The 17187-nt window shown below is 32.8% G+C and overlaps 1 protein-coding gene across 2 annotated transcripts; it reads left to right on the forward strand.

Moving 5' to 3' along the window:
* The first annotated feature begins 2294 nt into the window (after positions 1-2294).
* On the forward strand, positions 2295-4414 carry LOC145010996 (chloroplast envelope quinone oxidoreductase homolog). 2 transcript variants are annotated; one of them, XM_078969598.1, is made up of 4 exons: positions 2295-2570; positions 3177-3318; positions 3397-3464; positions 3553-4414. In XM_078969598.1, the coding sequence occupies exons 1-4, from the start codon at positions 2505-2507 to the stop codon at positions 4246-4248; spliced, it is 972 nt and encodes a 323-aa protein (XP_078825724.1). In that variant the 5' UTR covers positions 2295-2504; the 3' UTR covers positions 4249-4414. The 2 variants fall into 2 exon arrangements, with proteins under 2 accessions (XP_078825724.1, XP_078825722.1); XM_078969596.1 differs by having other exon boundaries at positions 2296-2570; positions 3397-3488.
* The last annotated feature ends 12773 nt before the right edge of the window (positions 4415-17187 follow it).

The following is a 17187-nucleotide window of genomic DNA, read 5'->3' on the forward strand; positions in this document are numbered from 1 at the left end:
TTTCAAAGCAATTTCCGTAAGGCAGTTTAACATTTAGCCATGTACCCCAAAGTGGGAAAAAGTCCACACGTACTCACCTAGTTCTCCAATGTAGATTACTATCCTTCTAGCTCAACTTCGTAAGTACTCTACCCTTAGACACAACCTATATGCACAATATAGCCGAAGATCAACAAAATTGACCAAAATACCCTTGAGAGTCATAAAAAAGTTTTAACTTCTTCTAAATATCAATTTTCATCTATATTTAACTAATGCAATTGGAATTAGGTCAAACGGATGAGTCAAAGTAGAGTTAGGCAAAAGTGTTTCTACCAGGGCCAAACACGACCCATGTCCATTTTATGCCTTGAGTTAACACGGGTCGTGTTTACACAAATGCCCCCTTCCTAATCTGGATTTTCTCACAAAGGAATCCTACTTTGCATAGTTTATGAAGACTCTTTCCAATTCACTTTGTGACATTTATAAAGGTTCTTACACATGATTAGGAAGTGTTTTATCATCTTAAAATACTCCTCTTAACCCATTAAGTGCTTATTAAACTTCATTAGATCAACAAATCTTCAAATTCCATAAGGAAGGCTAACTTGTTAATTGTTCCTTTGAACATTCCAAAGTTCACAATATTTGTCCCTAACTCAATAAATACTCAAATGAGTATTTCTAGGTACATTTTTATCACAACAATTATCATTGCAAACAACTAGTATAACTTTGGAATCATCTATTCCATTCCATATTCCCAAATTACCCTTAAGGCCAATAACTCCATATTTCAATCTAAGAATCAATTAATACCTTGTGTTTTAAGTTAAATCCATCTTAAGACTATTCATTCATGATTATGAACTTCCTTTACTTATCACTTGTTTAATTACAATGAATTATATGGTTTTCATCTTAATATCCTCAAATCCATTTCCATTCAAGCTTATACATGATTCTACCATCATGGACGAGTTTGATCATTCCCATTGGGTTTCTTGTTGTCAAACATCATCTAGGTCATTGAATCTATCATAACTTCACATTCAAATACAATATCTTTCACTTTGAGATTCTAGGGTTCTTAATGGTCTTTTTACCAAAATCATCAAAACCATCAATGGAATGATTGATTTGAGATTGGAACTATTAAAACCACCCAAAAAGGGTTAGAAATTGAAACCCTAATCATAATATCCTACTAAACTTGACATTAGGTTTTCACCCTCTTCATAACTTCGAATTTAAGGGTATTGGAGAAGAGTTTTACCTTGCTAGCCTTGATTTCTTCTCTCATTTACTTGATTGCCAAATTCTCCTCTTGAATCAAGCCCTAAATGACAAGAAATGAAGCATTCACCATTAGCTCTCTCTCTTCCTTGCAAAATACATCTAGCAAGAATCAAGAATGAGGGAAGGATGCTTGCAACTTATTTTCTTAAATTTTCACTTATGGTCCCTATAGTTTGAGCATTTTGTTAGTTCTTACCATTACTTGCATTTTCCCCTCTAACATGTTATTTGACATATCCTAATCATTACGATCCTTATTTTATTTTTAAATTAAATTTTAGGATGTTACAATAACCCTAATGGGTATCTAAAACATTACTAATACTTAAAAATACAGCCTTATTTAGACAAAAACGGCGCCTGAACGAGTCATCATTATAAAGACAATTATCGACAAAGTAATCAGATACCAAAAAGTCATATGCGGCTTGACGACCTCGATTGACAACCGCTCTTGAATGCGAAACATAAGAACTTTCTTCGTTGTGTATGTGTTGCACAACGTTGAAGAACGTCGAGATGAATTTCCATTGTCATCCGAATCGAAATTCTTAAAGAATTCCATAAATATGTTTTTTAAAGAGAGTGCAGTAGAGAATGGTTTAAATATAATTGTTATGTGTTTATATATAAATATAATAAAAAAAAGTTAAAAAGTTTAAGGTTTTGACTGTTGAACGTCTACAAAGGGAATGAAGGCTGCTATTGGTTGTGCTCGTTCGTCGACTGCATCACGATGGACCACGAATACCCCTGGCCATGAATTGACGGGTAGTGTGCACGATCGTTTTCTGTTGCCACTTAGACCACGAATCCCTTTGTCTTAGATATTCCGGACAACCTTATTTGCCTGTGCAAAACTTTTATTATGAACCCTATTTGAAAATTGATGTACTAAAGAATGGTTAATCTTAGTAAACCGGATCACCCAATTTTGGTATTCGCATATGATCCAAGATATGGATGAACCGAAGAAAACGAATACTTAGAATTTATCGCTTTTTTTCAAATTATTTAATCCGGTGGACGAGAGGTCGTCGTCACGTCCAACGACACACACTAACGGTTACCAGTACCATCAATGGCTATATATGTCGCAACGGTAACGTCGACGATAACGCCTCTACCTACCCTTCCATTCACACTCCGGCACTAATACTAATACTTGCTAACCATCTTAATCTTAATCTTCTCTTTTCTCTGTGCCTATTGCCTAAGGAGTTATGGCGGAAAAGCTTATGCATGCGGTTCAGTGCGATTCTTATGGAGGAGGTGCTGCTGGTCTTAAGGTATAAAATAATTCCTGGATACTTATTGTTTTAGACATCCTTTTTGTTCGATTACTTGATTCGTATGGATTTCTGTTACTAGATTGTGGTTGATGTCAAACCCTAGGTAGAAAGAGGAAGTTTGTGCTTCAGATGGTTATGGATGTACTGAATTATAAATTATTAATTAACAAGTAATGGATACTCGATTAAACTGAACTGATCTTCGTTTCAGTTTAATTGATCAACCAATTCATATGAAAATTGTAAGCAATTTATTGTTATACACCGTTATGGAGTAATCATCAACAGTAGATAGAAAGGGGAGGGAATATAAATGTGTTTCAGGTGATTGAAAATCTGGTGAAACTTTGAACCACGGCTGTAAGAGGCTTTAACTACATATATTTAATTAAATTTAAGTGATCTGTTCTCAGTTTTATTGATCAATCAGTTTACTAAATTATTGTCACCATATTCTTGTGAAGATTTGCAATATAGAGTGTTGTGTTGATTGATTATGATTTATGAAACCATAAATATCAAGGGAAAGTTACATTTGCTTCAGAGGATTGCAAAATGTGAACCTTCTGAAAGTATGTTGATGAAGTCTTCTTGTTTTTGTAGCATGTTGAAGTTCCTATTCCTAAGGCAAGTAAAGGTGAACTTCTGTTAAAACTGGAGGCAACTAGCCTAAATCCAGTCGATTGGAAGATACAAAAAGGCATGTTACGCCCCCTTTTACCACTCAAATTCCCTTGGATACCAGGTATGTATGTATGCAGTAAAATCAATCCAGAATATATGATTTCAAAATCTAAAAACGTGTATGTGTTTGTTACAACAGCTACTGATGTAGCAGGAGAAGTATTAGACGTTGGACCTGGAGTAAAAAACTTCAAAATTGGTGATAAAGTTGTCTCCATGCTCAACACTTTTGTAAGTTTCTCATCGGTGTTCATCTTTGTGAAATTGGTGTTTATTGATCATTGAAACCTAACAGAAAGGTGGAGGACTGTCGGAATATGCAGTGAGTAGCGAAAAACTGACAGTTTCTAGACCGCCGGAGGTATCGGCGGCAGAAGGTGCCGGGCTACCTGTCGCCGGACTAACCGCCCTCCAAGCCCTCACCTATCACGGCGGTATCACCCTCGACAAAACCATCCCCAGCCCCGCCACCAACATCCTCATCACCGCCGCGTCAGGCGGCGTAGGCCAATACGCCGTCCAGCTCGCAAAGTTAGGAAACGTCCACGTCACCGCCACATGTGGGGCCCGCAACATAGACCTTGTGAAATCCCTAGGTGCTGATGAGGTTCTCGACTACAAAACCCCAGAAGGGGCGATACTCAAAAGCCCTTCGGATAAGAAATATGACGTGGTGATCCACTGTGCCACACCTATTCCATGGTCTACTTTTGAGCCCAATCTTGGCCCAAAAGGGAAGGTGATAGACATAACACCTGGCATGAGTGCAATTTGGACTTCTTTTGTGAAGAAAGTGACGTGTTCAAAAAAACAGTTGGTGCCGATTCTTTTGTATCCCAAGGCAAAGAACTTGGAGTACTTGGTTGGGTTGGTGAAGGAAGGGAAGGTTAAAACGGTCATTGACTCAAAACACCCTTTGAAAAAGGCTGAAGAGGCTTGGGCTAAAAGCATCGATGGACATGCTACTGGTAAAATTATCGTTGAGCCATAAGAGATATCATATCATATGATTTGTATATTGTTAAATGATGGTAACTTTTGATTTGATTATCGTGTTCATATCTAGAGTAAATATGGACTTATATTCGATGAGTAAGCTGTAAGCCATCTATCTCATTATAGGTAAATGATGAATCATGGATTAACTTTGTTGGTAACTGATTTTACATTTGGTTTATATTTGTAGGTGGTTTTACATGTGAGATACCACTCATTTGTTGGTTCTATATTATAATAAATAAAAAAAAAAATTACATAAGCAATTTTTTTTTGACGACATAAAAAACAAAAATAAAAATGTTATAGTTGGAAGTATGATCCGAGAGAACAAACCGAAATTGAACGCAAAATGACTTACCATATAGTTAGAGCACAACCTACAGCTTTTTCATATTCAGTCCAAAATGTTATGATTCTAGAGGGTAAACCATAATCGTATGGAGATTCGGGTTTTCCTTCATATTTAAGTTGGAGAAAGTAAAAGAAGATGATATTGTTGAAACCTTGTTCATGTTTGAATTAGAAGGCTTGATACATCTTCCTTAACAAATGAAGGTTTTTTTCTTAACAAATGAAGGTTTTTTTGCGACATGTCAATTTCTCATGAGTTTTGATACTTGTCATTTTATGAATTTTTGAAATAAATATTATCCACTTATCAAATTTTGGTTTGTTTTATTTTTTAAAAGGGGTTGGCTAAAAAGACACCCTATATTGCAATATGAACACCTTAATTAATTTTTTAAATATTTTTATTGGCTAAAATTGCATTGTTTTCCGGAAAAATTGATTATAAGTAGTTAATTATTGGTTGACTTTTTAAAAAATGGTCAATGGAGTGTCCAAGGGGGGTCTTATTAGCAACATCCTTTTTAAAATTAAAGTCATATACTTATATATATGTAAAGTATTAAATATCATATTAAGATATTGAATTGCAATAAATATGTTTTTCTTTATTTTAAAGTTGTATATTAAAAAATATTTTTTATTTACACTTTAATGTTTAATCTTTTTTAAACCAATCCGTGTAATACACGGGTTTCACACCTAGTAATATAAGTATACAATTAGATATTACATCAATCACAACCACATAGATGTCAATTTAGCGTTTACTTACAATACACAATCATAATGGTTGTTTTTTAAACAATTGAAGAGAGTTAAATGATAAATCATATATAAAAAATAGTTTATTGATTAAATATATATGAGATGTACATTATATTCTCAAGTCATTCACACTATCCACGTAGTGAGTAGTGATAAAGATATACCTAATAATGATATTTTTTCAAATTTAATGCTAGTTTAATGCTAAATCATTTATAAATAATAGTATTATATATATATATATATATATATATATATATATATATATATATATATATATATATATATATATATAGAGAGAGAGAGAGAGAGAGATAGAGAGAGATAGAGAGAGATGCTTAAATATTCTAATGAATTATTGTATGGATGTAGAAATGATTGTGGATCAATCATTTCGAAAGGTTATTTTAATAACTTTACATATATTTAATTTAGAAAAATCCATGATTCAAGGAACAGTTACCATAAATCAACCTTCAACTCTATAAGCAGCCCCCTATATGTCTCTTTTCTTAATATTCATACGCCTCTATCTACCATAAATCGAGTGCTAGCTTCACCTTCGGTCTCTTTGAAAGGTCATCATCATTGTTATATTTAGCCACTTTGAAAGGTTGTCGCTCAGCCAAACGATGTTAGTTTCGTCATAGCCACCATGTCGGAGCCCTAAATTGATGCGATCGTCGGTCGTCACTTCAACTTCGTCACCGTAAACCGTCGATTGAAGTCCGGTATTACGGAACCTTCTTTTTTTCCCATTTCTTTTATGTTAAGAAAACTCTAGTCGCCATTAATCCAACCCTAATCAAACATCACCCTCGTCGGTCAACCACAAGACCTTGTTGAGACGTCGTCGATGAATCGTCAATGCACCAAAGTACCGTTGTTTAGTCGAAGATGTTGAACCATTGGACAGTCATTGAACAAGGCCAGAAGTTCATTTTTTTTCCTTATTCATTCTTCACTTCTTTCAATCCTAGTCTGTTATAGTTTGGATTCTTAAAACAAATGTAGCAAGTATTATTCATACAATAGTCTAGATGAATACAAAATGATGCGTTCTTTGTACAAACTCTTTCTAGGTGAATGTATTTTCTTGTAGTCTTTGGTTTCATATATAATTTCAAATCAGATTTTGTCACATGGGACTACCGACTACAAGAACATGTAATTAGTTGTTTATTTTTATTCAATGGTAGTTGAATGCCTGTATGTATATTTGGTTTTTGTAAATAATCTTCGAAAAGTTCTCATTATAAATGATGATGTTATATCCATATATATTGAGTATCAATTTGCCAACAATCATGCCTCCATGATACAGGGCGTCACTATTCACAGTCTATATCATGTTAAAAGTGAAATGTCCAACTTATGTAACGAAGGTTATTCCAAGCACTTCCTACAAGATCTATGGTGCTTGTTTGTTGCTCATTACCTTCCATTGTGGACCTAGTGGTATAATACTCGAAGATTCTTTCCTTCTTCTACCATTATTACTAATAACCATGTTATTCTTTCTCATTATGAATTATGACATACAGCTTCTGTCCAATGACACATTTGGCAAAGCACCAAGTGATTACATAACTCAATAATTTGGTTCATTTTTAACCATTTGAAGCTAAAATGTCATTTGGTAATCTTATGGTTGTTGGTTGAAATGAAAGAAAATGATTATTTGATTTTACTGTATATATATATATATATATATATATATATATATATATATATATATATATATATATATATATATATATATGGTTTTTAATGGCTTTATTTTTGTGAAATTTGAATGAATTCCATAGTGTATTCCCTTTAACCTAATTAATCTAATTCTATGAGAATAACTTTCTAACCTTATCATCGAGTGTTATTCTCATCTTCAACTCTTTCATTCTTTAAGAATATTTTACATCTAATGTATACTTCTATTTGAATAATGTGTAAAGAGTATTATATTCTTGCAAAATCACATAAGAATGATTCTGCTAGAATTGTATTTCTGGTATAATCACATAAGAATGATGATGGTAGAATCACATAAGAATGATTTTTCCAGGGTTCTCTTGCAATTGGCTTAATTTTATCATCATATTTGTTTCTTATACTTTTCAGAAGTTTCAAGTTTTACCTAAGAATCACTTACCATCATTGAGTTTATCTCCTTCTGTAGCTCCTTATATAAAGCCATTCTTATACAATGCAATTCTGAATGAATGTCAATCTCACAATATGTCAATCTCACAGAATGCTAACGTATTTTAAAGTGGCTTAGAGGTCAACGATACACATGACATCTGGAAACGAAACAAGAAGGTGAATGGGTATTCTTTCAAGAATGACGATAGTTTTTTGCAAGAGATTTCAAGAATGATTATAATTTATATTCATTGTTGTATTCTTTAAGAGTGAATGTAATTACCTATTCTAAAATATTAAAATTCGTTTCATATAAAAATATGTATTTATTAAAAATTATTGGTCTTGATAATATATGTTTATAGTCTTCTGTCATAATGGAATGTTTTTTTTCAAAATAATCATAAACACATTCTGTTAGAATGTCCGAATTAATAGAATTATTATCCAGAAAAATCATATTTTTATGGTTAAAGAGAATTAATTATTCCCTAAAATCCGCAAATTTTCTTTTTTAAACATATGTAATTGACTAAAATACCCTTACAATGGAATTAGATGATATTTTTCAATTATCTTTAATTCAAAAGTATTTATTAATCATTTTCTTAAAATAACTAAAATAATTGGTCCACAATCATTTCTAAATCCATATAATAATAAGTTAGAATACAATATATATATATATATATATATATATATATATATATATATATATATATATATATATATATATATATATATATATATGGTGATTATGGTCGAATGTTGAATTTTAAGTTGTCCAAGCCTTGCCGCAATATGTCCAATCAATTTATGTATGCAAAAAACTAAATATTATCTGGTCAAAAAGTCAAAGATCAGATTTTGAATTTCTAACTCTTGCGCTAATGATGTTCATATCAGTTACATAGCAACAACTATATTAGCAACATAGGGTTTATATTAGCTCTATTTTTACCCCTCCAACTTCTCTTTCTTTTTTCTTTGGTCCCTGCAAGAAATAGAGATAATAAATGAAGGGGTCTTTGGTCAGAAATTTAGTTACATAGTAAGTAGTATATTAGTAAAATATGATATCATATATGTAATACCTTATAGTAGTTTCTGATACCAACAAAATGATTTTAAAAAATAATTTGAGATATGTATTTTAGAAAAGGTAACAGAAGTAAGAGTAAATTACACTAAAGATGAAATTGAAAACACACATGAAAGTACATTGATATATAAAAAAACACCAAATAAACATTAAACATGTGAAAAGAATGATAAGTGCAAAATTCAAGTTACACGTGTTCGTTGTATTAGATGCATAATGTCCACAATTTGGCGTTTTTTCGTCCCATATTGATTACAATGTTGATGCAGGTCTATAAAAACAAAACACAAATATATTCTTATATTAGTTTTAACTCTACTAAAATACTTATAGTTGTTTTTAATAGATAATATTATATTTACTTATTACTTTTGTGTGATTCAAAATTCTACTAAACCAGTCTGATGTCTGCCTTAAAGCCTGATCAACATGAAATATGGAAAATACGATTATACCCTTAACACAATAACATACAAATAACACAAAACCCAAGAAGGAAAATGTGAATTTGAAAAGTACCCTTCGAAGACCATAGCTTTTATCCACTCCTGCTATATCGTTTTATAAAGAAATTACTCGCTTTTCATACTACCCATACAAAAAGAATAATGTATAATAAAAAAAACTAAAATTTCATTCAACAACCTCAAGTCTGCAAATGGATGCCTCTGTTGTTGCATTCTGTAAATGGCTAAAAAATTAACATGGCTACTCAAATGTGACATCAATTATGTAATATTCTAATTTTGGACTGTAAGGGGCATTACTACTTTGAACTCATCTCTTCAAGAGAAACCTACATTGAGTCTTTCATTCGGTTGTTCTCTTCCTGAACTCATCTCTTCTATCTCTGCATTCTTTATGTAATCACGCCCAAAATAAATAACAAACACAAACATCTTCAACAAATGCTCAATAAAAAAACAAATAACACAAGGGCAATATGGTCATCATCGCAGCTTCGACATTTGCAGGAAATTCATCATTTGGGCTTGAAAGCATTGAGATAATGCTTCGCACTATGCTCTCCAACTATAAAAAGTACAATGAAAATGCATTGTTGTGTTTGGATTTGATAAGATGTTTAAGATGAAATTTTACAAATCTTTTAGTAAAGAAGCGAAGAATTAAATTCATGAAGAATAACAGTAACACTAAAAGGTAGTGTGCAACCCTTCAATTAAACACAATTAAAAGTGAATAGGTTATAGATGTATAAAAAATCTTAAATTTGTGTAAAAAGTTGCATGGAGAAAATTATTCTAAATAGCAAGAAACCAATTGACCAAAATATGCAGAAAAAATCAAAATCGAAGAACAACATACCTCCTTCACAACACCAAAAAAGTACTAACTTTAATTGATAACAAAACTTTGTCACACCTGCAAGACATTACCATGGCTAGTATAAGAGAATATTTTCCAATAATTGAAATGGATAGTATAAGAGTCGTCTAATTAATGGCTTGCATATTTTTTTTTCCCACAAACTAAAATGAAATGTTACAACCGGTTAGAAATAGAATTAGAAGATGTTTCAATAATTGAAGTGGTATGGAAGATGTGAATGTTATTTGTAACTAAAAAATAGAATATTTATAGTCTTGACACTTCAAATATTTGCTTTTAAGGTTTATACATCTTACAATGTTTTGCTATGGTATGAGTGTTATGGTATTTGCTTTTAAACAGTGAGATTTTTCATATAAGAAAGTAAAAATAAGATTTTGTTGTATCATTTCATCGAGCACTTGTGATGCATCGTCAAACTCACTTTCAAATTTCATCATAAAATTGGTCGATGGAGCTGTAAAAATAAATAAACAATACAAAATCTCAATTAATTTACTTTGGGAATGTTAAGGATAAAGAGATAGGGATATATGAAGGAGTTGGTTAAACCTTAACTATAGAAGTCATCAACCGCTACTTGTGGCACAGACATACTTACAGGCCTTGACATAAGTTTCACATGTGGAGCCCCCAAACTGATCAATAGAAGAAGATCAACGATTGAGGAAATCAATAAATACACTATTTATGATGAAATAATAAAATTCTAATCATTAAAGATTATGTATGGATTTACAAGAATCCCGCTTTGTAGTAGAGCACACACATTCAATTCCATTTTCTGTAACAGATAGAGCAACATATCTACTGGACTATAAAAAACACAAACCAACAATAACACACACATTCCAAGAAATTATTTATCTAAAGACCTAATACGCTGACAGCAGGAAGGCTATCCTACAATTGACAAAAAAAAAAAAAAAAAAAAAAATTCAAGATACCATTAGTTCAAGAAGCAAAGCATGGATGGTATTGGTAGTTTGAAGTTTTACCATCAGATCCATAACCTACTATTCCAAATCCAATCTCTGGTCAATCTCCCACACAAAGAACCTATCTATCTCTCTTTCCAGGTGTAGTTCAAATTTTGCGAACACAATAGGTAAGACTTTTTGGCATATTTAGCTCTTTCAAAATACATACAACTATACTTGTCTCTTTCTTCTTTATTCATTGTTTTTCTGATTCCTCTCTTCAGTTTCCATCTTTTTCTCTTCCGTCTCTCACACCAAATAAATCAATAAATCAAGATCATCAACATCTTCAAAAAAAATCAAAAAGATGATATTCACAACAAATCTAACCTTTGCAAATATGTAGGATCATGACAAACTTAGCAACATCAATTTTTGTAGAGCAACAGATGGACCATCTTAAGCAGCAAAACAAAGTCGAACCTGGTGTAACAATCACAATTGGAGAAAAACTTTGATTTAAGCTTCAATCGATCAAGGATTTAAATCAATAGTAGAAGATGGACCTTACCTGAGATAGACGACTTCTAACAACATATGGAGATCAGAAATTAGAAAGCAACGGAAGGAGACCAGAAACTTAGAACAGTCTAAATACAGTCGGTGGTGGAGGACGGAATATGTAAGCATGTTATTGGAGGGCGCGCGTGCGGTGGCAACGGTGGACGTAACAACTATGTAGCAAAGGTGGATAAAACATCTTATGGTTGTAGGGATTCTATGGTGTTCAATGGAGGGAAAGGTCGAATAAGGGTTTAGGTAGGCGGCGTAGAAAATACGTTTGTAGGACTGCCGATGAATCGTAAGAATCGTCGCGGTGGCTGAGACTGGTGGTGGCGATGACGTTGAATTTTCTTCTGTGTCCTCCTAATCTCTGTGTCGGGTCTTCCCTCTTGAGCGGGCTAGCGGGGTTCCAATCGAAGAGTAAAATTGCCTTTAGTCTGAAGGAAACACGGGTTCATTTGATCAGCAGTCCAAAAGACGAAGGTAAATGAAAACAATGGAAGGCGTTTGTCGCTTTGGTATTGAATTAAGAGAACAATTGACAACCGGAAATTTAACATGGATAGAAGACGAAAAAAAGGAGACATACCTTAAATCAACATAATTGGAACCGTAGGAAGACAAAAGTCCATCCTTCGGTCTAAGGAACCTGATCTCTTATGAGATTTCGTATTCAAAATCTGGTTCGTTGAGGGAGGCGGAAGATGGAGTACAGAGATTGGAGCGATTCGAGGTGTGATTGCGCTTAGAACTAATGGAATCGACGATTCATCTGGTGCGATTTGAATACCTGTTTGAGCGACGACGGTATTCAGAAGTGTGAAGTCGTAAACATATAATCGCAACAAAGGGATGAACCGATTTTTTTACAATAAAAGCTAGAATCACAAACGGAAATAGAAGACAACGTCTACAATATCTTTAAGGCGGTGGAAAAGATAAACCTAACCAAATTTTGAAGGCGGTCTGAATAAAAAAATATAACACTTTAAAACAAAACCGTCTTTGGCGAAAGTAGGAAATGAAGAAAAAAAAGTGGCAGAAATGAGAGTTGCCAAACTTTCCTGTTCCTCAAGATTTTAAGTATATATATAATACAATAGGTCATAAGAAGATTTTTAGATAAAGGCTGCAAACAAATCTCACAAAAACTAGGAAAACCAGGAAAAGAAACTTTACATTAAATAAATGCTACAATAGAGATTTTAAGCAAATCTAAAAGCCTACAAAATGAAGGACAAAAACTCTTGATTTTGCTCTTTTAGAACCTACCACCTTCAATCTTTAAAGCTCTTCTCCTCCCCGTCTTTACTCTCTACCTGACATCAAACCTTTATCGATCTCTACGGGTCTTCTCCAATCGACGGCCACCGATTGCTACCTCAACATTTACTTCACTGTTTGCCGTAAAAGCTTGAAGACTTTTTTTCCCCACACAAGAGTGTAATTTTCTCGGGTAAAAACTAAAAAGTAAATATTTAAATTTCTTCACTTATCGGTGCCAAACTTTCCATTCGTTTTGACAGTTGTAAATCGTAAAGAAAAACTTACGGCACTTGTTGTTTTTTTATAAATATTTTATTTTTGTTTTAATTACTTGTTTTTAATATTGCTATTCATCAATCGTAAGATCTCACTTTTAAAAAAATCACATGTAAGATGTAAGATTTTCTCATTGGTATATATTAATTGAAACCTAATGCCAATTTTTATTTTAGTAATGTTGTTATGTTATGTTAAGACTAAAATATTTTTGTATTAAACAATGCATTGAATTATTTGATGTTATTTTGGTATTGGCATAATTAATAAAAATACATAATTATTGGATTTGAGATGATATTATGTATATTAAGTATAACAAATGTTTAAAAAATATATATAGATAATTGTGAATCAATTAGTTGTGTTTATGTTCATTTGAAAACTTCTAATAATCAAGGTTTATAAAAAAATATTTTATTATGTTATTTGGATATAAAATATATTATAATATTTTATTATGATATACGCCTTATTTATTATAAAATCCTAGCTCAACCACTATTATAAGATACATGATATATCAGTCTTTTAAATCATTAACTCAATAAGCCAATAAATCATTAACCAAAGAAATTAACACTCATATAAAATACTCAAAGTTAATATATATATATATATATATATATATATATATATATATATATATTGTTATAAATTTGATGTAATTAAAAGAAGATTATTAAAACTAAACTAAGAACCTTTAAGAAAGAAGAAAGGAGATTTGGAGAGAATTTGATAACTTATATAAAGTATTCAAATTGGTGTATCTTTTACATATGTGATAGTGCTATATACACTAGTTAATCACTAGATATAATTAATGAGTTCTTACACATATTTGACATATTTATCATAAGAGTTGAAAATAACTCTTACACATTTGACATTAGGAAATGTTGTCATTCAATTATTTACAACACTCCCCCTTGGATGACATCATTTCAAATTAGAGTTCAACCTTGAAGTACTGCCTCATTAAAAACCTTGCTAAAGAAAACCCAGTGGGAAAAAACTTTAGCGAAGGGAAAAAGAGTGCAGTGTATAGTTTACTCCCCCTTATTTAGACATCTGTCACATTATATTCTATGCACATGTCGCATTCCGATGCCATGAACATGTTTCCTGAATATTGTAGTAAGAAGTGCCTTCGTAAAAAGGTCTGCTGCATTGTTACTGGATTGAACATATTTGATTTCAACTTGATGGTTCTTTATAAGCTCTTGAGTGTACTCAAAAAACTTTGGAGGTATATGTTTTGTCCTGTCGCTCTTGATATATCCTTCTTTCATTTGAGCGACACATGCTGAGTTATCTTCATATATTAAAGTTGGACATATATCCTTTTCAAGTCCACATGAAGTTAAAACTAGTTGTGTCATTGATCTTAACCATGTACATTCTCTACTAGCTTCATTTAGTGCAATTACTTCAGCATGATTTGAGGATGTGGCAACAAGTGTTTGCTTTTGAGAACGCCAGGAAATTGCAGTACCTCCATTCATGAATACGTATCCAGTTTGAGATCTAGATTTATGAGGATCAGACAAATAACCTGCATCTGCATAACCAATCAAACCTTGTTTTGAATCGTTAGGGTAAAATAACCCTAAATCACTAGTTCCTCGAAGGTATCGAAAAATATTTTTGATTCCATTCCAATGTCTTTTTGTTGGGGCTGAACTAAATCTTGCTAGCAAGTTTACTGCGAAAGAAATGTCAGGTCTAGTACAATTGGTAAGATACATAAGAGCTCCAATTGCATTTAGATATGGCACTTCTGAACCAAGGACTTCTTCATTTTCTTCGCATGGACGAAATGGATCCTTGTCAATATTTAATGATCTAACAACCATTGGAGTGCTTAAAGGATTTGCATTGTCCATATTGAAACGTTTCAAGACTCTTTCTGTGTAATTTGATTGATGCACAAGTATTCCGTTAGGCATATGCTCAATCTGTAAACCAAGACAATATTTGGTTTTTCCAAGATCTTTCATTTCAAATTCTTTCTTTAAAAGTTCAATCACTTCAAGGATTTCTTTATTCGTTCCAATGATGTTCAGATCATCAACATAGACTGCTATGATCACATATCCAGATGTTGTTTTCTTAATAAATACACATGGACAAATAGTGTTATTTTTATAACCTTTACTTGTCAAATAATCGCTTAAACGATTGTACCACATGCACCCAGATTGCTTTAAACCATACAAAGATCTTTGTAATTTTATAGAATACATTTCTTTGGGTTTTGTACTTAATGTTTCAGGCATTTTAAATCCTTCAGGGATTTTCATATAGATATCACTATCAAGTGATCCATACAGGTAAGCTGTAACAACATCCATAAGACGCATCTCTAAATTTTTAGATACTGCCAAGCTGATTAAATATCTGAAAGTGGTTGCATCCATTACTGGTGAATAAGTTTCTTCATAATCAATTCCAGGTCTTTGAGAGAAACCTTGAGCAACAAGCCTGGCCTTGTATCTTACAATTTCGTCTTTCTCATTTCTTTTTCGTACGAAGATCCATCTATATCCTAATGGTTTCACAACTTCAGGTGTGAGGATAATGTTCCCAAAAACCTTTCTCTTGTTAAGAGAATTTAATTCAACTTGCATAGCTTCCTTCCATTTAGCCCAATCATTTCTTCTTTGACATTCAATGACAGATTGTGGTTCAGGATCATCATTCATAATATCACATGCAACTGAATAAGAAAATATTGCATTTATACTGTCAGTTTCATTTTGGTTACATATTCTATTTGGCTGACCATAATTTTGTGCATCATCCTCTTTTCCTGAGGGAATTTGAATAATTCGTGTTTCTCCAGGAACACTTTCCTCATGATCTAGTGCATTTTCTGCTCCTCTTCTTTTTCGTGGGTTCTTATCCTTAGAACCAAATGGCCTTCCACGCTTCAGGCGTGTTTTAGACTCTTGAGTGACTTTATCATCAAATTGTCCATGTGGAATGTCAATTCGAGCTGGAACATTGGCAGCGGGTATATATGATTTAGTCACCCTTTTTGTGTCAGTAAATGCATCAGGTAATTGATTTGCCATTTCTTGGAAATGCATTATCTTTTAAACTTCTATATCACATTGCCTTGTGCGAGGGTCAAGATATGATAAAGAAGGCTCATGCCATGACACATCCTTTTCCATGATCTTCTTTTCTCCACCCAATGATGGGAAATTTGCCTCATCAAATTGACAATCTGCTAGGCGTGCTGTGAAAACATCACCTGTTAATGGTTCAAGATATCTTATAATAGAGACTGACTCATAACCAACATATATTCCCAACCTTCTTTGAGGACCCATTTTTGTCTGTTGAGGTGGTGCAATAGGGACATATACTGCACACCCAAAAATTCTCAAATGGGATATATTTGGTTCTTGACCGAAAGCAAGTTGTAGTGGAGCATATACATGATATGAACTTGGTCTTATGCGTATCAATGATCCAGCATGTAAGATTGCATGGCCCCAAACAGACACAGGAAGTTTGGTCCTCATTATCAATGGTCTAGCTATTAGCTGGAGACGTTTAATCAGTGATTCAGCTAAACCATTTTGTGTGTGTACATGAGCAACTGGATGCTCAACAATAATTCCGACAGACATACAATAGTCATTAAATGTTTGTGAAGTAAATTCACCAGCATTATCAAGTCTCACTCTTTTGATAGTATAATCAGGGAAATGTGCCCTTAATGTAATAATTTGGGCAAGAAGCTTTGCAAATGCCATATTACGAGTTGATAATAGGCAAACATGAGACCATTTGCTGGATGCATCTATTAAGACCATAAAGTATCTAAATGGTCCAGATGGAGGGTGAATCGGTCCACATATATCACCTTGAATTCTTTCTAGAAATCTAGGTGATTCCCTTTCAACTTTCATTGGAGAGTGTTTTATAATTAACTTTCCAAGGGAACAAGATATACATGGTTTTATGCTATTGGATTGAGGGAACTTTTGGTCCTTCAATGGATGCCCATGTATATTCTCAATTATCCTTCGCATCATTGTTAATCCTGGGTGGCCCAACCTATCATGCCATAAACTGAATGTCCCAGGATCACAATGTTTTCCTTCGATTACCATATTTGATTCAATCATATGTATATATGTATAATGCAGACCGGAATCAAGTGTTGGTAGTTTTTCAAGCA

The sequence above is a fragment of the Lactuca saligna genome, chromosome 8 (assembly GCF_052625555.1).
Source record: "Lactuca saligna cultivar CGN05327 chromosome 8, ASM5262555v1, whole genome shotgun sequence".
In the NCBI taxonomy this organism is placed as follows: domain Eukaryota; kingdom Viridiplantae; phylum Streptophyta; class Magnoliopsida; order Asterales; family Asteraceae; genus Lactuca; species Lactuca saligna.